We start from the raw sequence: 23,598 nt of genomic DNA, 5'->3' as shown, positions 1-23,598 counted from the left end.
TGGCTGAGAGTGTCCCTGGTCTGTCCGCTGCTTGCCTTAGGGGCCGTCCAGCCTCCCCCTCCCTCTGGACGTGCATCTAGCTCTGGGAGTCAGTTTTTCAGTGAGGTTCAGTGCCTTATTGAAGTCTCCACTCTTATTGTAGGACTGGAACTGCCTGCTTCTTCAATCTGCCTGTTTCTTCATTATTTTGGGGTCCCATGTCAGGTGTGACATGTTTATGGTGGCTGTACCTCTGGGTGGGGTGGCATTTTGTGACATGCTGAGGTCCTCCTGCTGGTCAGTCTGCGCCAGCTTGTGCATACCACCTGCTCCCTTCCAACCTCCGTCCCTTCCACGCTTGCCACGGGCCTCCACGTCCCCGGGTCACACCCTTGTGGCCTCTCAGCTGCTCTCCGTGGACACCAAGACTTCAGGCCTAGTCCCCAGGGCTGCGACTCCAGCAGCCTCATGAAGTAGCTGAGGAGTGTTGGAGAGTCGACAGTCTCCCTCCCCATTGTCTGGAGAATCCACTGGGGAAGCGTTGTCTGTGGTGTCCTTTGTAGGACGTCTTCTAATCCTAGAGTCCACTCTTTAGTAGATTGGGACACTCTGATTTTTCTTTTGTGCTCACTGTGGACACCTGGGCCTGGTGTGCCAGCAGCACTGTCCATCTACAGACTACCATCACCCCACGGCTCCCCCATTCTGCGTGGTCAGTTCACCCTCAACCCAGCCTCTTACCCCACTGATCCTCATTTGATCCCTTTATCACCACCTTTTCCAAAATGCCAGATTCACAGAGTCACACAGAGTTTAAAATGTTACTCTTATGGTTTGGATATGGGGGTCCCCCAAAGCTCCTGTGTTAATGCAGAAATGTTCAGAGGTGGAGTGACTGGATCACGGGAGCTGTGGCCTGGGCAGTCCACCCTCCTTTAAATAGACTGACCGGGTGGTAACCATAGGCAGGTGGGCATGGCGGCAGGAGTCGGCCACTGCCCTGGAAGTGTGTGTCCTCTGCAGCCAACCCCCGGCTCCGGTGGTGCCAGGAGAGGCACAGCCTCATCTACTGTCCCCTTTACCCTTGGTCCACTGCCTCACCTTGGGTCCAGAGCAGTGGACCTCTGAATCCATGAGCCCCAGCAAACTTTTCCTCCTCTATGTTGTTCAGCTATTTTGGTCACAGCTGAAACATAGGCCAGGTGGCAAATGACCTGAAAAGACCCCATGAAAGAAGAGCACAGATGGTGTCCAAAGAGGTGTAAATGGCTGGACACAGGAGCAAACACTGAGGTGCAGAACTGACCCCAGCGGCCAGCTCTGCACACCTGGGTCACCTAGTGACCGTTGCATCTGACCCCAGTGGCCAGCTCTGCACACCTGGGTCAACTAGTGACCATGCATCTGACCCCAGCGGCCAGCTCTGCACACCTGGGTCACCTAGTGACCATGCGTCTGTGTGAAGAGCTTTGGAGGGGGTGGGCTTCGGGGGCACATTGGAGCTAGTGCCTGCATCTGACCTTGCTTTTTGTTCAGGACAAATAATTGACCCCCTCATCCCTTGTTTGAGTGTTTTGGTTGAGTGCATTGAAATGTCTTTCCTCTTTTGCCTCCATTTTAATAGTCCCTTGGGCGGCCCACCAACCCGCCACAGGAGAGTGATTGAGACGGCAGAGATTCACGCTCGTGCAGTTCCAGAGACTAAGCCCTGAAGGCACAGTGACAGCAGGGACATGCTCCTCTGAGCTCTGAGAGCCCTTCCTTGCCTCTTGGAGCATCTCGTGGCTCCCGGCAAACCCTGGCCCTTGGCCTGTGGCTGCTCCCTTCAGTCTCTGCCCACGTCATGCCTCCTACCATGCGTCGGGGCTTCCTTCGACGTCCTCCTATAGAGACACTAACCATTGTACTTACGGCTCTGACCCAATATGACTTCCTCTTTACCCACTGCATCTGCAAGGTCACACTGTGAGGTCCTTGGTGGACCTGAATTTGGGGCAGCTGCCGTTCACCCACCATGTTCACCCACTTGCCGCTTGGTCATATTTTCTTCTGTCGTCTGTGTAGCTAACCCAGGAATCTGTGACGTTGGAACTCTAGGATCTGATCCTATAAACCTGCTCCAGGTGCACCGAGAACCTGTGACCCCATGGAGCTCTCCTCTGAATCTGTGACCTGTTCCCACGTCCTTCATTTCTGTAAATGTTGACAGACTCATAGGACATCCACAGAGTCACGTTCATTTGTACTCACCGGCATGTGCCTGCCTCTGTGGCCCCTTCTCTATCAGTTTCCTTGCTTTTCATCATTTCCTTTCTACCTTAAAACTTCTTTAAGTATTTTCTCCAGCTTTGATGCTGCTGTCGGCATATGCTCTCAGTGTCCACCACCTGAGGCTGTCCTCATCTGTGAGCACCTTGTCAGCAGGTGTAGACCTCGGGCTTGTGGCCGATGTCAGGTGACAGAGGCACAATCCCAGTGTCTTCTGGACTCCAACATGCCCACCGAGAAGTCATCTGTCAGTCTCGTTGTTACTTCTTTAAGGTTACTTTGTCTCTCCTTCTCCCTGACCTCTTAGATTTCTCTGTCTTTACATTTCAGCACCAGCAGGGCCAGGGTGGTGGTATGTACCCTGCCTTGCTTAGGATTCTCAGTGTGTTTTTAATCTATGGTTAATAGCTTTCATCAATTAAAGTTCTGACAATACTTCACTACCTCTACGCACTCATCTCTCCTTGTAGGATTAAACCTATTTTTTCTACTGAGTCCTGTATGTTTGTTTCTCTATTTTTATCTTTTTTCTGTGGCTCCATTTTGATTTCTTCACCTCCCTTCATTCTCTGAACTTCTCTTTGACTTTGTCGAATATGGTATTAAACTACCAATTTCTCAATGCAGTTATTATGTTCTTCATCCATAAACTCATGTTGGATTCCTTTATAGAATTCTGCCACTGAAATTCTCCATCTTTCCCCCATTGTCTTAAAAAAAATCATTACTTACTTTAAGCCCGTGACTGACATTCAGATCTCTGTAGCACCCGTGGACCTGTGTGGTCTTCCTTTCTCCTCTTGGTCTCTTCAGTCTTTGTTTTTCCTCTTGGTCTGTTTGGTCTTTGTTTTTCCTCTTGGTCTGTTTGGTCTTCGTTTTTCCTCTTGGTCTGTTTGGTTTTCGTTTTTCCTCTTGGTCTATTTGGTTTTCGATTTTCCTCTTGGTTCTTTGGTCAATTGATCTTGTCGTTTGTTAGGCCTGATACTTTTTGAATAAAAATAAGATGTTGTGAGTGAAAATGTGAAGGTCCTTTTCTTCTTCATGAAGCCCCTGTCTCGCAGTGGGCTGACCTTCGCTCTGACACCTGTTGGCTCCGGCAGAACACCTGAGTTCAGTCTGAGCTGGTTCAGGTGGGGCTGGTCTTACTTCTGCTTCTGCTAGGGAGCAGCCTCGCTTAGACCCAGCGTTTGCCACAAAAGCCTGAGTGCCTGGCCAGAGTCCCTTCCCCTCTCAGCTTGTGAGCTGACTTGGCTTCACTTCATGTTGGCGGTCAGTCCCCAAGACCACTGAAATCTCTCTCCACTTTCCCAACCTCTCATCTGTGACCTGTGAACTGGCAAATGCCTCAGGAAGAAAACCCAAGAAAGTAGTGGTCCCTGCTGTGTCCCCTGTGATGGGTGATGGGGACTTGGTCCCTGAGGCTCAGCTCCTAGTGCGTCCTCTGGCCCTCCAGTGGAGATTGCATTTGTTAACCAGGTTCCTCATTTTTCTCAGACAGATGGTCAGTCTGATAAGAGCCCACTCCCCCCATGAAGAAGCAGAACTCGACAGAGCATTTTATTTGGTCTAAGGAAAAGTGTGAAACTGGGCCCACAGGGGGTTGGTAGGAAAAGCAGGTGCCCAGGACAGCTGGTGGCAGGGCAAATGGAGAGGCGGCCCAAGGAGGGCTAAGGCCAACGGGCAGTTCTGGCTCTGCAGATTAAGAACCTGGACTCGCGGCCCAGGAGGCTGCCTGGTGCCCCAGCGGGGAGAGCACAGCCCTCCATCCTGGCCTGAGGATGGAGGCCTGCTGCCCTCAGGCACAGGGACAGGATAGACAGGGCCACAGAGAGGAGGCAGGGAGAGGTGGAGGGATGAGGACCTGCGCAGGGCTCAGGCTGTCCAGCTCCACACAGCCATGAGGCCCCGGACAGGGCACCAGGCGCCCTGGACTCTGGGTGCTCAGTACAGGTGCCAAGCATCCTGCAGTGGTGACGGGCCCTGGGGAGGGGTGTGAGCCACAGGTGACACCTCTGTGTCCAGGCTTCCCTCCAAGGGAGACGAGGCCCTGAGGCTGCTGTCCAGTGGCTGGAGGGTGCCCCAGCAGCCCAGGGTGGCCCGGCTCCTCCCACACACAACACCCCAGCACTCAGTGCTCCTGGAACCCACTCCCGCTCCAGGGGCCCCGACGCTGGCAGGACATTAACGAGCTGGACAGCCTCCCAGGTAAACAAGCATCCCCAATGACGGCCAGGAGCCGGCCCAGCAACCCGGAAGGAGAGGCTGTGGGCTGGGGACCAGAGGGACCAGGCAGGTATAAAAGCCAGAGCCCAGAGCTCCCCACACACACCCACACACTCACCCACCCACCCTCCTCCAGCACACCCACCATGGCCGCCTCCACCATGTCCGTCTGCTCCAGCTCTTGCCCCGAGTCCTCCTGGCAGGTGGACGACTGCCCAGAGAGCTGCTGCGAGCCCCCCTGCTGCGCCCCCAGCTGCTGCCAGCCCAGCTGCTGCGCCCCAGCCCCCTGCCTGACCCTCCTCTGCACCCCAGTGAGCTGTGTGTCCAGACCCTGCTGCCAATCAGTCTGCACCAGCTCCTGCACCCCCTCCTGCTGCCAGCAGTCTAGCTGCCAGTCTGATTGCTCCAGCTGCTCCCCCTGCCAGCCGTCCTGCTGTGTGTCCCTCTGCTGCAAGCCCGTGTGCTGCAAGCCCGTGTGCTGTGTGCCCGTCTGCTCTGAGACTTCCTCCTCCTGCTGCCAGCAGTCTAGCTGTGAGCCCTCTTGCTGCTCCTCTTCCCCCTGCCAGCAGTCCTGCTGTGAGCCCTCTTGCTGCTCATCCTCCCCCTGCCAGCCGTCCTGCGGTGTGTCCGTCTGCTGCAAGCCCGTGTGCTGTGTGCCCGTCTGCTCTGGAGCCTCCTCCTCCTGCTGCCAGCAGTCTAGCTGCCAGTCTGACTGCTGCAGCTCCTCCCCCTGCCAGCCGTCCTGCTGCGTGCCCGTCTGCTGCAAGCCCGTCTGCTGCTACAGACCCTCCTCCTGCGTGTCCCTGCTCTGCCGCCCCATGTGCAGGCCCGCCTGCTGCGTGCCCGTCTCCTCCTGCTGTGCCTCCTCCTGCCAGCCCAGCTGCTGCCGCCCGGCCTCCTGCGTGTCCCTGCTCTGCCGCCCCACCTGCTCCCGCCCGGCCTGCCGTGGTGTCTCCTTGGGTCAGAGGTCCTGCTGCTGACCAGACGTGTCCCCAGGCCCAGTAGGCTCAGGCCCATCCCACACCTGGTCCCCTCACAGCTCCCCCAGTCTGCTCCTGAGCAGGGTTAGGTGACTGGGCACCCCCTAGGACAGGTCTTCCCTGTGTCCACTATGCTGACCTGCCTCTCCCTCCTGCCTCCCACAAACCCCGCCTGTCTTTGTGTCACCTGCCCTGTCTACCACCTGTCTTCTTCTCAGGGCTCAATAAACTCAGTCTGATAACCTTTTCCCCTTCCTCTCCTGCTTGGGGGGACACAGGGTGGGAGCAGACCTCATTCTCCTCCAGCCAGGAGCATTTCTAGGAGTGAGTGACTTGGCCTGGAGATCATGAGGGACAGTGCCCTTGTCCCCTGGGTGTTCACTGGTGGGACTCAGGGCTAGGCCCAGGAGGGCTCAGTCCCTGCCAGCCCCGAGCCCAGGTGAGAACTGTCTCTCTCCCCTGGTTGAGGATGGGCCCTTCTCCCAGTGCCCCCCGCTCTGTGTGGCTCGCTCACATACTGACCGTCACTCGAAGGATTTCTTTCATCGCTTGTCACTTGGGGCTTCCAAGCATCACACCCACGTAGGAAAGCATCCTCTCTCTGGGTTCCTGGTTGGCCACTTCTACTGTGGAAGTGGAAGGAACCAGGTGTCCCCTCTGTTCTCAGCACTGCCAGATGTAAGAGGACCAAGCCAGGACAGTAGATTCTGCTAAACAGGACACTAATTTAAAGCTGAAGACCCCAGAAAGCTTTTCACTTCTGTAAAACGCAGGTGCATGGGATTGGCTTACAGCTTGACAGGGGCAAATTCTTGCTAAAAATAGATTAGTATACACACACTTATGCACACACTCTATTTTCCTATCTGAGTCACCTTTCAGGTTTATTCACCTTAATTGTGCTAGGCTGAGCAATAGGAATCTCAATTGCAGACGAGTATAATTAAGTATACATTGTTCTTAAGTGACCCAAGTTGGAGAGGAAGGTTCAGAGTTCTGAGGTCACAACTGCGGCAGGCACTGTCCTGGCTTTCCTGCTGAATGCACATAACGCAATCCGCCCTCCGAAGGGTCACATGCACGCAGTTCAGTTCCTGGGCATTGATTTTGTGAGCACTAGAACGGGACATCAGCACCACCCACCTCCCAAGCTTTTCTTCTGGCAAAACCCAACCCTTATCCCACTTTAAATGCTGGCTCCTGCTTCCTGCTTCCCATCTCCATGAGCCGGGCCCCTCAAGGTGCCTCATGCAAATGGAGCTCCTGACACCTGTCCTGTGCCTGGCTTCTGTCGCTCAGCAGGAGTCCTCAGGACGCCTCCCAGTGCAGCTTGTCAGAATCCCCTCTAGTCTAAGGCACGTGGCACGCCACCGTGGGCTCTTCACTCACCTGCCGGCCTCACTGCCCTTATGGCCACTGTGAATACTGCTGCCACAAACGTGGGTGTAGGACACCTGTATCAACTCTTCAGAGTACTGCTGGGTGGGACAGCAGTGCTGTCGGACATCTGAGGACCCCGCAGGCTGCTCTCCGCCTAGCACTATGTTCTCACCAACAGGCTCGAAGGTTCCAGTGTCCCCACCTCCTTACCAACAGGAGCTGTATTTTGATAGCAGATCCTAATGCCTGCGAGGCATACTTTTGGTTTTATCTCACCCAGTAATCCTGGCTGAGGCCCTGCACTGGTCATCAGTCCCACCCCTCTCCCAGCCGCTGAGCCCTCCCACGTCCTGCCCTCCTCCCACAGGCCCCTCCCCTCCCCATCCTGCCCTCCTCCCACAGGCCCCGCCCCTCAGCCCTGGTCCCGCCCTCCTCCCATAGGCCCCACCCTTCCTCTCTGTCCTGCCCTCCTCCCAAGGCCCCACCCCTGATCCTGTCCTTCTCCCACAGGCCCTGCCCCTCCACGAGCCCTCTTTCAGCATCTGCCTCTCCAGCCTTGCCTCTCCCTTCCACCAGCTCTGCCCCTCCACTAACCCCACCCCTCCCTTCCGCCAGCCCTCCTCTGGTCCTGCCCTCTCCCCATTGGCCCTACCCCTCACCCGCAAGCCCCACCCCAGCCCTGCCCCTTGCACCTCTTTCTGCAGAAGAACGAGTACCTGCTCACCGTGGTGGCGGAGGAGAGGGATGTGCTACTGCTCGGCCTGCGGTACTCGTCCACCCATCTGCACTTCCTGTTCCTCAGCGAGGACATGGCCGGCGCCTGGCAGACCCGCGTGTCCTTCCGCAGCGCCAGCCTCATGGACAGCCAGTGGCACACGCTGGTCTTGGCAGTATCTGCAGGATCCTTTTCCCTCATCATGGACTGCGGCCTCCCCGTGGACATGTAGGTAGCAGGACATGGGGTTTGCCAGGGTTCTCACTGTGTGCTGTGCCTGACCAGCCCATCCCACTGGCTGCCTGGCTGCACCTTGCACTGGGCTGAGGGCCTGGGCCCAGGAGCAAGCCCACTCCTACCCCCGCCCCAGTGGGCCTGGCTGGTCCCTAGTCAGGCCAGCTTGTGAGGAATGCTGTTAGGAGCTGCCCCCTCAGCAAGTCAACACTGAGAGGCTTTCGCAAGGGCTGTCACTAGGGCTGCCCTCTAAAGGGCCACAGCAGGTGGGGGCCAGGGAGACTGGACAGAGGAGAGCTGGGGCCGGCTCTGCTGGGCAGGCAGGAAAGGACAGCTAGCTAATGCAGGAGGCTGTGGGCCTGGTGGGTAGGATGTGCACCCAGCATCCAGGATACACGCTGTACAGTGTGAACCCGTGTTTTCACCTTAAACCACAAAACTCACTGCTCGTCAGAGAATCAGGGGCTTAAAACCAGGTAAAGATCATCACACCATGTGGCTCTCCTCTTTCTGGACATAGCTGAGGGTCACAGGCAGGGGAATGTGCCGAGTGTCCCTGACATTATTGAGGTGGCGGAGGAAGTCAGGAGCTCAGCACCTGACTCAGGCACTCCCTCCCTGGCCTCTGGCTTCATATGGCACCTTCCTCGTCCAGGATGAGGGAGTAGCTCACAGAACCCCAGGCAAACATGCTACAGTGTCCACCGCAGCTTTGCATATGACCAGGGCATTTGGCAGCCTGACCATTTCTCTCCTTTGGCCACTATGACCTGATGGTAGGCACACTGGCCTGGGGAGCACCCGTCCCCAGGCTCTGCCAGCTGATGTGACCTGTGACACCCTCACCAGCCATAGCTGCAGAGGGACTGGCCGTCTAACTTCAAATGATCCCATGTAGATTGAATCTGACTCTCTTCCTCTGTTTTGTTATTATGGAATTTACTTCGTAGTAAGAAGAACCTGTGACCTTTTCAGGTGTAGTTTGAACACATCTTATCACAGCTTACCTCCCACCTTCCCCCAAAATTCATTTGTGCTCTTAGTAGGGCAATGACATCTTGGGTCTCCAAGAGCCAAGAAGCCCATTCCCTGGTCACTCTCAGGCAGCCAGGGCCTTACAGAGAGACCCTGCATGCCCTAGGTGGACCTGGACCAGCACTGGCTCCCCCAGCAGAAGAAAGCTGGCTAGACTGGAGCCTCACCTGCCTTCTGGGTTTGCCCAGCACCTGGGAGCGAGGGGTCACTCCCCTGATTTGCAGCAGAAGGCGTTCAGGGCCAAGCACAGCAAGAGGCGCTCCCTCCCCAGAGGGGCCTCAGGCAGGACTCTGGGAAGGGACTCGAAGCCTGAGCCTGTTTCCCAGGAGTGGCCAGGAGCCAGTGGGACCCTGCAGGCTGAGGCCTGGTGGGCAGCTCCTGGGCTGCATCCTCACCGCTCTGTCCCTCCTGGCTCATCAGTCGCCAGGCCCTGGTGCCGCCAGGGCTCCTGGAGGACTGCCGCCCGTCGAGCAGCAAGAACAGCTGTGAATAAGGGTGCAAGAGGCCTGGCCAGGGCAGTGGGGCTGCAGGGTGGGGTGCCTGTGGCCATGGAAGACTTGAGCCCTCAGGCTGCAGAGCCCCACAGGCCACCACAGAGTGCCAGGCGCAGGGTCCTAGAGCCCGCAGAGGCTGGGCTGTGTGCTGAGAACGGGCTTCTGGGGCAGCAAGCCAGAGCTGGCCTCACCCCCCAGCTGCAGCTCCATGGCTACAGCCAGAAGGGGCAGGTGCTTCGAGAGGACAGTGGACCACAGCTGTGAGCCCTGAGGACTCATGCTTTCCCACCATGGGCTCTGGCCACACTGTCCCCTCCACTGGGTGCCCACCTTCCCGCCTCCCGAGTTCCGCCCTGGCTCCCCAGGAAGTGATTCCAAGCCTGTGCATGGGTGACATGCTCTGGGGAGTGTGGGTGGGCTGGGGACCCAGTGCAGTAGAAGTCACTGGAAGTTCACCCTGAGATGGGGAGAACCACTGGGCATCTTTTCTCCATGAGCTTCATGGGAGACCCTTGTCCCCAAATTCTTGTCACCTGGCGCCTGTGAGTGCCTTCTGTGGAAGCAGGACTTCTAGTCACGTCTACGTGAGGTCGTCCTGGGAACGGGCAGCTCCTTACAGGGAGACAGAGATGCAGGGAACAGATAGTAAAGGAGGGAGGCAAACTGGAGAGACGCAGCCACCAGCCAAGGAGCCCGGGGCCACCGGGGCTGGACGGGTGGAGGGCAGTCCTCCTCGGAAGCATGGAGAAAGCACAACCTGCAACAGCTGGACCTCGGCCTCCGGCCCCCAGACCGAGGGCCACATTTCTGTGCATCAAGCTGCCGCCTGTGGCCCTTGTCATGGCACCGGGGACGGTGATGCTCCTCTCCCACGGGCTCGCCTTTCCTTCTGTAAACAAACGGAGGACGTTCTGCGCTTCTCCAGCCCTGAGACCACCTTCTGATGCTTGCAGAATGGCTGACGTGCCCTTCCCGGCCACCCTTTCAGTGCGAGGGGCCCGGGTCTTTGTTGGCAGCCGGAGGAGAACCAAAGGCTTGTTCACGGTGAGTGCGGAGGGCTGCCTCCCCCCAGGGCTCGGGGCTGTCCCACGTCTGTGCTGTGAGGCTGTGACTCTGCACTGATGGAGCCAGGGTCCGAGGTGTGGTGAGGCACCTGGGCCTTCCTGCCGCCCACAGCCCCTCTGCTCTGATAAGGTGCCGCCACATCCCGCCGCGCCTCCCCGTGCTGTCTGGGGGCTCATTCCTCCAGAGTCGTGTCCACAGCGTCTGGAAGCCTGCCTGGCGCATGGCAGGTGCTCTGTGAAAGTCTACCCGTGGGTGCTGGCACGGGTGGATGAGTGCAGGGACAGGCCAGATGGGCAGGTGGACAGATGGACAGATGGCTGGCTGGACGCATGCTGGGTGGATGGGTGGATAGATGAATGTGGGCAGTTGGGTGGGGACACAGGAATGGAGGGAGGGATGGACAGAAGGATGGGCAGTGTAGCCTGGTCACTCCAAGTCAGCCCATGTGGAAAGCCTTCCTTGGGTCAGCCACCTGAGAAGGCGTGCAGGTCACCACTGCTCCTGTGACACACGTGCCCGCCCTCCTCCCGACTCTGCAGGCTAGACTCCCCGCAGCCCGCGCCTCCATGGGCCTGACAGGCAAAGCCTGGCGCCCTGCCCGAGCCCCTGTGAGCTCTGAGCCCGCTGCCCCCTCTCTGCAGGGCCTGGTGAGGCAGCTGGTCCTGCTGCCGGGCTCGGATGCCACCCTGAGGCTGTGTCCCAGCAGGAATGCCCAGCTGGCCGAGCTGTCCATCCCACGGGTGCTGCAGGGGAAGCCGGGTGATAACGAGGTGCTAAAATACCCTTATGGTGAGTAGCGAGGCCAGTGCCCCCACTCGACGGGAGACACCCCAGAGCCTCGGCACCAAGTTGGGGCTCCCAGCGCAGCCTTTCCCGCGTTCTCACTTCTCCATGGCAGGGGGTAGCTGTCAGGTTGGCAGAGAGAGCACTCGGGCCCCTGCCCCAGGGGCACCAGACAGGGCAGCACATCTCCCTTCTCTCCAGGGCCCCTGCCTGGACAGACCATCGCCCCTCCTGGGGACCCCCCAGCAGACAGCAGACTCTGCTCCTGGGAGAAGGGCTTCCCCCTGCAGAGCCCTGAGCCACGCTGGAGCTGGTTCCCACCCCTCTGTCCAGCAGCCGCCCCCAGCCCCGCCCCGCCAGGACCCCGCCCTCGAGGCGCACCTTGTTTTCGTGAGCCCAGCCCGGGCATCTCCTGGGTGTGCCCCCTCCAGGTGGACTGGCATCATCCGGTGTCGAGTTGAAAGCTGGCCTGTTCATTAGAATCTCACTCTGCCAGGTCCCCAATGTGCTGTGGGGGAGGTGGGGTGGGGCAGCCTGGCCCCGAGGCTCAGGCTCACAAGGCAGGGAGCCGCACCCAGCAAGTCCTGGGAGCCACCACGCCCAGCTGCAGCACAGACATCCACAGAAAGCCACGAGGCAGCTGGATGAGCTTGGCCCCGGCCAGGTGTGGTCCGCGGTGTGGTGAGGTCAAATGCTGGGCCAGGCTGCGCTGTAGTCACCTGACTGGAGCCCAGGAGGCAACCCGAGGGCAGACAAACCAGTGCCGGTTACCTAGGGCTCCCAGAGGGCACGGGCAAAGGGACAGAGAGCCATGCCTTGGGTGGACAGAGGGCAGGCCCGCTGGTGGCACGGGGAGTGTCACAGTGTCCTGCCATGCAGGAAGCCTGGGGTGCGCCTCCGTGCTGGGGAGCCCACCTGTGATGTGGCCACGAGACGTCCAGGAGCCCCTTCAGCCGGGTGCAGAGACGGCCAGGACCCCCTGGTGGCCCTGCATCCTCCTGAGGGAGCCTGTGCACGGACATGCCTCCTCCTGGTTCCCCCTCAGAGGCAGACATGAAGGTGACGCTGGGGTCCCGGCCACCGTGCACCAAGGCACAGGATGCCACGTTCTGGTTTGACACTGCCAGGAAGGAGCTGCACCTGTGTGCCAGCAGCCAGTGGGTCTCTGTGTTGGCAGGTGAGGCGGGGCCGGGGACTCGGGTGTCCCTGTCCCACGGTGCCCTGCGCATGCAGGGGTCTCCGGCAGGAGGTGACCAGGGAGGGAGGAAGTGAAGGGTGAGCACCTTGACCAGGCTAGGACACCTGGGAGCAAGTGAGTGGAGGGGACCTAGGAATGACCCTGGGAGCAGGTGGCAGCAGGATCCCCGGGCAGGCCAGGGCAGGCCCTCCCTGAGGCCAAGCAGGCCCACCCTGGCTGTCCTCAGAGCTCACCTTACTCAGGATAGGACCTGATCCCCACAAGGAGCTTGCAGCCACACATCCTGGGGTGACGCATGGGCCAGCAGGGCTGGACACCTCTCTTTCCAAACAGAAAGAGGGCATAGGAGGCGAGCACAGGGCCTCTGTGGCCCTGGCCTCTGGGCATCTGGCCCTCTCCTTCCCTGTCCACTGGACCACAGGTAAGATGCAAGGGAACCAAGCACCCAGAGGTGCTGTGTGGACGCGAGCCTTTGCAGGGAGGTGCGTGGAGGCCAGATGGTTGCTCCTGGTCGGGCTTCCTCAGGAAGTGGGAGCCAGTGTCCGCAAGGGGTATGCGCCACGGACTCGACCTCTGTCCTCTGTACCCAGGGCACAGCCTGTAGAGCAGGGGCCGGGGGCTACTGCAACCAGGACAGATGCATGCGTTTCATCCTGTGGGTGTCCCGGCGCCCCTCAGGCCACAGCCCCCGCGGGAAGGAGCGGCCTCCCTTTGACAGGCCTTTCCCATGTTACGTCTTCATGACAACTGACGCCCTGGGCCAAGACCCGGGGCGTCCAGTGGACCGTCCAGCTCCTGCTGCTGGTCCTGCTGACCTGGCACCATCCTCCTTCCACAAGCCAAAGCCAAGCTGGACTACGTGGAAGAGCACCAGCGCCTGCCCACCAACTCGGAGACGCTGGGCCTCGAGGTCTTCGGCATCCCCGGTGTGGGGCTCTTTGTGGCCGCGGCCAATCGGAAAGCCAAGTCCGCCGTCTACAAGTGGACGGATGGGAAGTTCGTCTCCTACCAGAACATCCCCACACACCAAGCCCAGTCCTGGCGGCACTTCACCATCGGGAGAGAGGCAAGTGCGTGCCCGGCCGCCCTCCCTGCAGCAGACCAGCCTCAGCGACCAGGCTCGGGGCTCCGGCCACCTCTGCAGGGTTGCCTTGTTCGGCGGGGAAGGGCGCAGAGTCCCGCACTGGGCTGAGGTGTCTCCAGCTCCCCTCTGTCCTCTGTACCCAGGGCACAGCCTGTAGAGCAGGGGCCGGGGGCTAATGCAGCCAGGGCAGATGCATGCGTTTCATCCTGTGGGTGTCCCAGCGCCCCTCAGGCCACAGCCCCCGCAGGAAGGAGCGGCCTCCCTGCAGGACCAGCAGGACCAGCAGTGACAGGCCTTTTCCATGTCACGCTTTCATGACAACCGACGCCCTGGGCCAAGACCCGGGGTGTCCAGTTGGCCATCAGCTCCTGAGCGGAAGGTGGCCGCTTCCTAAGCGCTGTCTGGCTCTGGGGATGGCCACAGGCCGACTGAAAGCCCTGCTAAGGCACTTCCCCAGCCGGTCAGCGGCACTGTCACTGCAGAGGGAGAGGAGGTCTGTGTTCTCACCCACAGACATCGAGGACGCGTCAGGTCCAAAGGGACAGTGAGGGCCAGGCCCAGGAGGCCAGGGGAGACCTCAAGGCAGGCAGCCCTTCCAGCCAGGCTGGACAGAGGGCAGGGTCTGAGCACAGTGGGCCTGAGGGCCTGGGTGCTGCAGGGGGAAGGGTTACTTCCTCTTCCCAGCTCCTCACACCCCAGATGGCAGCTGGGCCCTCACCTGGACTCTGGGTCAGGCCGGACAGAACCCCTGGCCTCCTGCTGCTCACATCGCCCTGGGCCCAGCACATCCAAGGCCAGGACAGTGAATGAATAACTAGCTCTGTTTTTTAATTGGTTGATGACATTTCAAAGGTTTTTAGTTTTTATGACAAAAGTTAATAGGCTTACATCAAAGAACATTCAGACATTCAGAAAAATGGGGGAACACCTTGACCCATCACCTGGGTAGAGACGCGTTTGTCTGTCCATCTGTCCCTGCGCACTGGGAACAAGAGCTGCGCCCGCCTGCTGCCCTGCCGGGTCCCATGCCACATAAGGGAAGCCCAGGCAATGTGTGGGCATGGCCAGCACCTGGCACACAGTCACACTGGACCCCTCCCTGGGGCAGGCCATCAGCACGCCCCCCACCCTTCCAGGCCGGGGACGGTGCTGTTCACATGCACTGCTTCCTGAATTGGGGGTTGGGTTGGTCTGTTGCCTTCAGATAGAGATAGACCTGCAAGTGATGGATGGAGGCACTGGGCGTGTTTGAGGAGACTGTAGCGCTGGCCACGGGCTCCCTCCCCACGACAGCCCTAACAGAGGTGGGCTCCGCCTCAGGCCCCCAGACCTGCTCCCCATGGATGCAGGGGAGATGCCCGTAAGCCGAGGCTCCCGCAGCAGACCCCAGCAGCCGTCGGAGGGCGAGCTCACCTGGCTTATCTCTTGCAGATCTTCCTGGCCGTGGCTAACTTTGGACCGAATGAGAAGGGTCAAGAGGTCTCTGTCATTTACAAATGGAGCCACAGAAAGCTGAAGTTCACCCCATACCAGAGGATTGCCACCCACAGCGCCCGCGACTGGGAGGCCTTCGAGGTGGACGGGGAGCACTTCCTGGCAGTGGCTAACCACCGGGAAGGTAGGCCAGGGCTGACCCAGAATGAAGCTGTTCTGTGGCAGAGCATGGCCTCATGCAGGGCGCTCATTGAAAGAGGATGAGCCCGACCCGGCCTGGGGCTCCACTACCTGGCTCGGCCGTGTGCGGGAGAGTCTCCTGGGCACAGTGCCTGCTCACCTCCCAGGTGAGGAAGGGTCCTGCCTGGTCCCTGCCTACAGAAGGCCCCATGAAATGCGGGGCTGTCTTCTGCCTTTCTCCCCTGGGGAGGGGTCAGCGGGTGCAGGAGAGCAGGTGGGTTGCTGGACGACAGGCCAGGGGCAGCGACGGGTGTTGGCTGGTGTGCGGGGTGTGCGGCCACAGGAGGGAGGGGATGTGGACGTTGTCGATGCTTTGGGCGCAGGCTGCATGATGTCTGGGGGTGGGTGGCAGCGTGGCCCAGGAGGGGCCAGTTTGTGCCTGAGCGGCTGTTCCCAGTCCTGAAACTCTATTGGGGGGGGGGGCGGGCGAGCTCCAAGATGACAGCCCACCCTACAGGGTACCACTGACCTGGGCCTCCCTGGGCTACACGCCTCAGCACTCACCTGGTCAGCCATCTCCAGACTGGGGAGGAGCCCCAGCTCATGGGCGTAGAGGAGCCCAAGAGTCCAGTAGCCCGTGTCCCCCTAGGGTGAGTGCTCCAGCAGGGCAGGCTGGGAGCACCATGAGCGAGGGGCTCTGGGCAGGGGCAGCGTGGGGTGGGAAGGTCTGACCTGTGGGACAGGTTCTGACCCCCAGGCCCTGGAGGCCACAGTGGGCAGTGGAGCCTTCTGAACTGTTCCTTCTGGGAACAACAGCCGTGAAGGCCCAGGGGGGCTGGCACGGGGCCCTGATGGGCCCAGCAGGTGGAGACAGGAGAGCAGAGGTGGCCGTCCGTGCCCTGGCCAGAGCAGAGGGGTGCAGGGGCCTGGGCAGGTTTACGGGGAGGGCTGTGACCCACAAGCGGCCATGGGGCCATGGGAGTCCTCTGCTCCCCAACGCTGACCCTGGTTCCAGGTGACAACCACAACATTGACAGCGTCATCTATAAGTGGAACCCCAGCACCCGGCTCTTTGAGGCCAACCAGACCATCGCCACGTCCGGAGCCTATGACTGGGAGTTCTTCACGGTGGGGCCCTACTCATTCCTGGTGGTGGCCAACACCTTCAACGGCACCTCCACCAAGGTGCACTCCCACCTGTACATCTGGCTGGTTGGCTCCTTCCGGCTCTTCCAGTCCTTCCTGGTGAGCACCGTCAGTCTCCACCGCTTGCCTGTCTACCACCAAGTCTCATCGGCAGCATGTGCCTGTTGGATCCGGGTGACGGGAGGGAGGGGGTAGGGAGGGGGAGGGAGGGGCCCACTGGTATGGCCCAGTGACGGCCACACCAGCATGGCCCTGGACCCTCAGTCCTTGGACCCAGTGCCTCCCCTGCTAGACTGGCTCCTCCCCGGCTGAGGAGCCCCTGCCCGCACTGCCCTGTGTGGGGTTTCTGTGACAGAGCAGCGCGGGCACTCTCAGGAGCCCCTCCCTGCCCTCCTGCCCAGGTCTGGTTCCTTTCTGGGGGTGGCGAGTCTCCAGCTCTGGGGCAGCCGGGCAGCTTGCTCTGACCTGGGCGGCCTGGGGACAGGGTGGGGGCGGACGTGTTGCTTTTAGACTAGGTTGTCCCTTGGTGGCTCCTGTCCCCGTGTGCTGGCGAGACCTCAGTGTGGAGCAGCAGCAAGCACTTGGCCCAGGCGGGAGGGGTCCTTCTCGGCGGCCCTGGAAGGCAGCTGCGGCAGTGGAGGGCCGTGCTCGTAGGGACAAGTGGGACTGCCCAGGTGGAGGTAGACGTGCTGGGCAGAGGGTGGTGACCATTAACATCAGGCTGCGTCTGAGCGGTGGCTGTGGCTAAGGGCAAAAATGTCCCCACAGAATCCTGGCTGTGTTCCCAGAGGAGGGCAGGCCCAAGGGTAGGCGACGGTGCCTGAAAGAAGAGAAGGGCCAGGCAGGACAGCAGTGGACGTGAGAGCAGAACCGCCCCGGGCCTGAATGTGCTGAGCAGGGGAGGTGTGGCTCTGCAGGGACCTTTCTGGAAGGGCCCGTGAGCAGCTGGGGGCTGTGAGGAACTGTGCCTGCAGAGCTGGCGGGCCTCGGGCTCAGGGCAGGCATTCCCGGACTCTGGGTACCTTCAAAAGAAGCTGGGGACCCGGGTCCTGCCGCCCAGGGCCGGGCGAGCGGGAGGCTGTCCATCAGCCTGGGAGGCAGTTGGAGGGGGCACAGGTCAGCTCCTGGCTCCAGCCCCTGGACATGCACCAGGAATTCTGGGACCTGCCTCCAGGCAGGGGAGGTCCACCACCTGGGACCAACGGAGGAGCCAGCTCTGCTGGGAGATCCAGCCTCCGATGCTGGCCTCTGCTGCCACCTGAACAGGTCACTGGCCCGGGGGGCTTCCTCAGCCCATTTCTCGAGGTTACAACAGTGAATCGGGGGGTGCAGCTCGTAAGCAAGGAGTTTAATCGGCCCACGGTCTTGGAGGTTGAAGTCCATGAGCACAGGGCCTGCCCCTGCGAGGCCCCTGGCCAGGCCCTCGGGAAGCAGAAGGCAGGCGGTGCGTGCAGGACAAAGCATCCACAGGACCTGTGACCACAGCAGTGGGGAAGCGGTGTCCAGAGTGAAGCAGGACAGGGTGGGGACAGCGGGGCGTGCTAGCCAAGACCTGGCACTGTGGCCTGGACGGCTGCCGAGAGTGTGGATCAGGGTGAAGGGGCTGAGGCCAGCAGAGGAGGTCGGCCAGGAGCAGGAGGAGCCCCCGAGGGCCGGAGCTGCACCGCAGGGAGGTACTGGAGGGGCCTGGGCTTGCTGGAAACAGCCCCCAGAGTGCACAGGGCCAGAAAGACAGAAAGGGTTGAGACCCTGGCCTGGACTTGGCTCCCCTTCCTTGCTACCCATGCACCCAGGGAGGGCAAGAAAGCACACGTGTTATCGTGCACCTGCTCGCACACTGGAGTGCGCATGCCCACGCGTCGGGGCTCCCCCAGCCTGGTGCTGCTGAGCGGGGACAGACCTTCTCGCCAGATCCCCACTCGCTGCCTTCAGTGTCCCCATTTTACACCATGGACCCCACGTGGCCGGGCGTGACCTGGGCGTCCTCCGTTGTGCAGAGTGCTCGGGCCCCTCTCAGAGTCAGGTCCGGAGTGACGTCATCCCACAGGTGGGGCTCACACCTGCGGTTCTGTGCATCAACCGTGAAACCCACAGCAAGACTGCAGAACCCAGAGGGAGCAGGCCCATGCCCGCATGCCCCTTCACCCACTGGAGGGGCCGCAGCACCCCATGATCAAAACCAGTGTGCTCTACAGCCAGCACCCAGCCTGGACGTGCAAAGGACACGCAGAGGCCACTGAGCCTCACGTCCATGCAGGGCTCTGGCTGAGTGGACGTGCTGGGAACTCACGTCCTGCAGCCTACAGGCTCATCCCTTGGGCACTGTGGCCCAGGGCATGTGGGGTCATGGCAGGGACAGTGGCAGCCACCAGGTCAGCAGGCCCCGCTTGTCACTAACATGCCCTGGGGCTGCTGCATGATTCCCGAAGGCCAGGACCATGGCTCCCCATGCACACATGCACGTGAGCACGCTGTGCACGCACACACACACAGTTGTGGTAGGGCAGAGGCAACATGGCAGAGTGCAGGGTGCACCTTTGAGAACAGGCAGCCCTGGCCTGACTCGGTGGTCAGGCAGGTGGGCTGGGAGCCAGCCTGCTCCCCCAGTGGCCTGGGCCGTGTGCAGCCTCTCTGCATTCTGTCTGTACAGCAGGTGTGGTGGACTGACCAGGTGGGAGGGCCTTGGGGGGGCCTTGGGAGCTGTGGTGATGTGGGCAGGAGGGCTCTGTGAAGGCAGCAGCCACACCCCATAGCTGTGTCCTCACTGAGACAGGAGCTGGCAGTGGTCAGGCACTTGGGGAAGGCCCCAGGTTTGGGGGTCAGGGGTGGCAGGGGCCTCACACCTGCTGTGTAGACTGGCGCGGCCCCATCCTTACTTATGAGAAGAGCCCTGGAAGCTGCCCCGGGAGGTGGCTACAGGCGGCCCGGCCTGGGGAGGAAGATCCTCTACAGCCACGACTGGACAGCAGAGGACTGGGACCCTGACTCAGTGACGCCCCATGGTCTCGTCCACCCTCCACATCCCATCAGGGCACCTGGGTCCACTTGAGTTCCAGATAAAATACTAGTAATTTTTTCCGTGAAAGTATGTCCCAAGCTCCTCGTGGAAGACGTGCAGACCAGAAAGTTGCTCACTGTTACCTCCCACTCCAATCCCATGGGAGTCTGTATTTGCTGACTCAGGCGCTGGCCCTCGCTGGGACCTGAGCCGCCTCTGAGCCCTGCTCGCTGGGCAGGCAGAAGCTCCAACCCCCCATGCAGAGGCTGTGCCAGGTTCTCCAAGGATCTCGCGAGCCCTGGGGTGGACGCAGCCCGACCCACAGAGCCTTGCCCTCCCTCCTGGCCCCTGTGGGCCTCAGAGCCTCCGACACACAGCCGACCTCGCCGTCTCCCTCTCAGCAGCATCCCACCTAACCCGTGCCCTGGTGTCGAAGCCAGGCCCTCTCCTGGGCACCAGATCCCTCCCAAGCAGCCCACCCCTGCTTTGCTCGCCCCATGGGCCTGGGCCCTGGGCCCTGCATGTCCTGCTGTCCCTGCTGCCGGATGCCCTTCCCTGCCTCACTGCCCAACGACTCCCTCTCCTTCCTCCACATATCCACGACTCTCCTGTGTCCCCAAGCCCAGGCAGTCTCCCATGTCCCCATGTGCAGGCCACCACTCTAGGCTCTTTGGGGGCAGAGAGGCCTCCTCGCCCATCCATGAGGTTCTGCCCCTGGCCTGGCCCCAGCACCCACTGGGCACTCCTCAAGCTGCGCCAGGAGAGGCCGCTCAGGTCATCCACCCACCCTTAGGGCAAGAGAGCAGCCACCACAGGGCTCGTCCCCTGGAACCCGCACCGGACCTACCTCAGCACAGGCGAGCGGGAGCCAGCACCCCAGAAGGGAGACATGGGGACATGTGTGTGAGTATGCCTGAGTGTTACAGGTGTGCATATGTGTGTCAAGCACCCATGTGCGTCAAGCACCCATGTGCCTGTTTGTGCATGTCTCTGTGTGTGCATGTAGGCACAGGCATGTTACAAACATGCACATGTGTGTCCAGGGGCCGACCTGCGCCTACACACAGGTGTGCACACACATGCCTGCACGTGGGTCACAAGCCTGCGGCTGTGTGCATCATCACACGTGTGTGCAGGTGTGGGCACAGGGATGCACAGGTGCACGTGCAGGGATGTGTGCAGCTGTGCACATGCGTGTGGCTGGGCTCCGGTGTGGTTCCCTCGGGCTTGCAGGGAGCCCAGGGCTGGGCGGTCTGTTCTGCTCTGTCAGACCTGGGCTGCCACTTGGGTGGCCTGGGGTGTTCCCAGCAGGTAGGATGCACTAACCCAGGAGGTATCTCTGTGGAGGGTTCTTCGGTAACCACCAGGGGTCCTGGTCCCCTTGTCCTTGTCCTAGTGAGTCTCACTTGGTGCTTCCTCCCACGGTCCCCCAGGGCCCAGCCGCAGGGGCTTGGGCACTGGTGCCCTCTACTGCCCATGCCTTTCTGTTCGACCCAGAGTTATCTTTTCCTAGGTGCCAAGTGATGCAGCCAGCCAGGGTGAGGGACAGGGGACCAGAGGACACTGGGCAGCACCGTCTGGCTTTGTGGGAGGGAAAGGCTAACTGATTTGGGTGGATAACAGGGTAAAAGGACCTGGGGGTCAGAGAGAGCGTCCGGCTGCTTTCCCGGGGCAGGGTGAGACCTGGCCTCAGCAGGAGGTTCTGGGCATGGGCTGGGGCCAGCGAGAGACAATGTGGCCTGTGTGAGGCACAGTCCCACAGACGACCCAACTGTCCCCAGCAGGGACTACCTGGGACAGCCCCATGACCTGACGCTGTGCAGTGCAGTGTCCCCAGGGAAACAGCCAGATCCTGAGCCTGGAGAAGTAGCGGGTCTCCCACTGAGTGCTGTGGGCATCCCTGACCCCAGGCTCAGCTCTTCCTCTTTACAATGGGGATCCGGGGGGGCCTGGCCCTCATGACATGCTGGGGGAAGGGACACCATCTAACATAGCAGTCCCCCTGCCCCACAGGGCACAAGCTCTCAGACATGGAGACAGGTTGCAGCCCTCAGCCCCCGTGGCAGTTACAGAGCCAAGAAATGTGCCCCAAACCCCGACCTGAGATACCCCCCATGGGCATGCTTTTGCCTGGAAGCAGGCGCAGGGCACAGTTCTCGGGATCCGTCTATCCCCTTCCAACTTTCCGGGCAGCTAGAAAATTTGAAAGTTCCCATTTGTGTCAGTCTGGCTTCCCCGAGAGACAAACCAGGAGTCTGTAGAGAGAAGAGGGGAGGTGGTGTAGGGTGGGCTCACACCATCCTGGAGGCTGGGGAGTCCCCCCATCTGCTGACTTCGAGCCCGAGGCCCAGAAGAGCCTGTGTGCAGTACAGTCCAAACCTGAGGCAGACCAGACAGCTGCTGCGAGAGTCCCAGTGCAAAGGCCCGAGGACCCAGAGCACTGGCACCGAGAGCAGGAGGTGGACGTCCAGCTCAGGCAGAGCGAATCTCCCCTCTGCCCTCTGTTCTGCTCTGCCCCGCGGGGCCAGAGGAAGCCACTCAGGTTGGCAGGGTCAGGTTTGCTCTCGGTCCACGTTCAAGGGCACTGGCAGGAAGTGTGCCAGCCCTCGGGGCTTTGCCTAGCCCACCTGACAGACGGTCAGCACCACCCCCGGGGAACCATGGCGCCTGTCTGGGGACATGCCACCCCCATCCGCCCCCCCATCCACTTGATCCATGTGGGTGTGGGACCCTGACCACCCAGGCCTGGGGCCAGTTGAAATGGTGCCTCGTCCAGGCTGCAGCCTGGGCAGCGGTGGGGACGTAAGGCAGAGCAGGTCCTGTCCTGGGAGGCCAGGCCCGTGGCAGGAGCATCCTTTCCCCAGAACACGATGCAGCGTGGTCTGAGTGTCCAGCCTGATCATCCCAACACGTGTGCGTACTCATGAACCACCGGCGCCCAGCGCCCCTGCGGCCCTTCTCCCCGCCCCGGCAGTCCTGCTGACCCCAACCGACAGCCGTTCTGAAGGCTGCACTCAGTGGCCTCGCAGGGGTCTCGGGCGCTGTCCCGGGGACACGTTTCTGCTGGTGTGAGCGCTGTGCCTGGGGCGCTGCCCAGCCTCCCTGGGCGGCTTCCCACTCTCACCTCCAGGGAACGGCCAGGCGCGTTCTCCCCCAGCTCTCTGCGCCACGGTCCTTTCCTTGGAGGTGAAAGCCCCGGAGTGGGGCTCGGGGTCAGAAGCCAGGTGTGGGAGAGCTGGCTGCTGCGTCCTTCCCAGCGTCGGCCTCGCGGGCGGTCGCGGGAGAGCCTGGGGCGAGCGACACCTCCCTGTGCATTTGAGCTGCACTTACCTGGTGACACCAATTCTGAGCACATTTTTGTGTGCTGTCCCTCCGAGGTTTGTTGTCCCCACTTAACCCTCTCTTGCCTCTCCATGATGACAGTGAGGGTTCCGTGTGTCAGGGAGACAGCCCTGTGTCACACGCGTGCTTTCCTGCCTGCCTTCTGTTGCCCGTCTCGGTTTAGTGGCTGTTTAACTCATCACTGTTTTGAATCGTCACCATGCCACGTCATGAGCCGTGCAGCGCCTACCAGTGACATTTCCCCCGTCCACTGTGCTGTGTGTCCTCTGAGGTCACAGGCGCCACACTGGCCAGACAGTCCCCTCGAGCAGCGAGGGCCTTTCTCTTGCGCGCCAACACCTCCGGTGCTCTCTCCCACCTTTTCCAAGATTCCAATCTCCACCTGGTGTCACTTTTCCTCAACACGAGTGATTCCCTCAGTGTTCCTGCGGGTCAGGTCTGCTGCAGTCACTTCTGTCCCCTCATCTGAAGAGCTCTTGTCTCCCCGTCTCTGAGGCTTATTCGCCTGGCTGCAGAATTCCAGGTCCTTGCTTTATCTTCAGTCACTCTGACGATGTCTTCCTGCTGCCTCGAGCTCCGGCGACCCCCCGTGGGGAGCTGGTCCCTGGAGCTCTGCGTCCCTCGTGGGGATCTGGTCCCTGGAGCTCTGCATCCCCCGTGGGGAGCTGGGTCCCCGGAGCTCTGCGTCCCCCGTGGGGAGCTGGGTCCCCGGAGCTCTGCGTCCCCTGTGGGGATCTGGGTCCCCGGAGCTCTGCGTCCCCCGTGGGGATCTGGTCCCTGGAGCTCTGTGTCCCCCGTGGGGAGCTGGGTCCCTGGAGCTCTGTGTCCCCCGTGGGGAGCTGGTCCCTGGAGCTCTGCGTCCCCCGTGGGGATCTGGGTCCCTGGAGCTCTGCGTCCCCCGTGGGGAGCTGGTCCCTGGAGCTCTGCGTCCCCCGTGGGGAGCTGGGTCCCTGGAGCTCTGCGTCCCCCGTGGGGATCTGGGTCCCTGGAGCTCTGTGTCCCTCGTGGGGATCTGGGTGCCATTTCTATCATTGTCCCCTCTCTGTCCTTTTTCTCTGGC

The 23,598-nt window shown here is 61.0% G+C and overlaps 2 protein-coding genes across 2 annotated transcripts in view; both read left to right on the top strand.

Annotated features, from left to right (window-relative positions):
• The window catches only part of Tspear (thrombospondin type laminin G domain and EAR repeats), a 160,824-nt gene that overhangs the window by 130,593 nt on the left and 6,633 nt on the right, over positions 1 to 23,598 (top strand). The window contains exons 3-9 of the mRNA XM_015478366.2: positions 7,535 to 7,773; positions 10,262 to 10,352; positions 11,015 to 11,162; positions 12,202 to 12,333; positions 13,194 to 13,420; positions 14,870 to 15,056; positions 16,068 to 16,297. Coding sequence (XP_015333852.2) covers positions 7,535 to 7,773; positions 10,262 to 10,352; positions 11,015 to 11,162; positions 12,202 to 12,333; positions 13,194 to 13,420; positions 14,870 to 15,056; positions 16,068 to 16,297 — 1,254 coding nt within the window. The remainder of the gene's footprint in view (positions 1 to 7,534; positions 7,774 to 10,261; positions 10,353 to 11,014; positions 11,163 to 12,201; positions 12,334 to 13,193; positions 13,421 to 14,869; positions 15,057 to 16,067; positions 16,298 to 23,598) is intronic.
• On the top strand, positions 4,111 to 5,688 carry LOC107136541 (keratin-associated protein 10-8-like). The gene has a single exon (XM_015478848.2). The coding sequence runs from the start codon at positions 4,470 to 4,472 to the stop codon at positions 5,448 to 5,450; it is 981 nt and encodes a 326-aa protein (XP_015334334.2). The 5' UTR covers positions 4,111 to 4,469; the 3' UTR covers positions 5,451 to 5,688.

Source organism: Marmota marmota, unplaced genomic scaffold (genome assembly GCF_001458135.2).
Source record: "Marmota marmota marmota unplaced genomic scaffold, marMar, whole genome shotgun sequence".
Classification (NCBI taxonomy): domain Eukaryota; kingdom Metazoa; phylum Chordata; class Mammalia; order Rodentia; family Sciuridae; genus Marmota; species Marmota marmota.
This window is presented reverse-complemented; position numbering and strand designations above follow the sequence as displayed.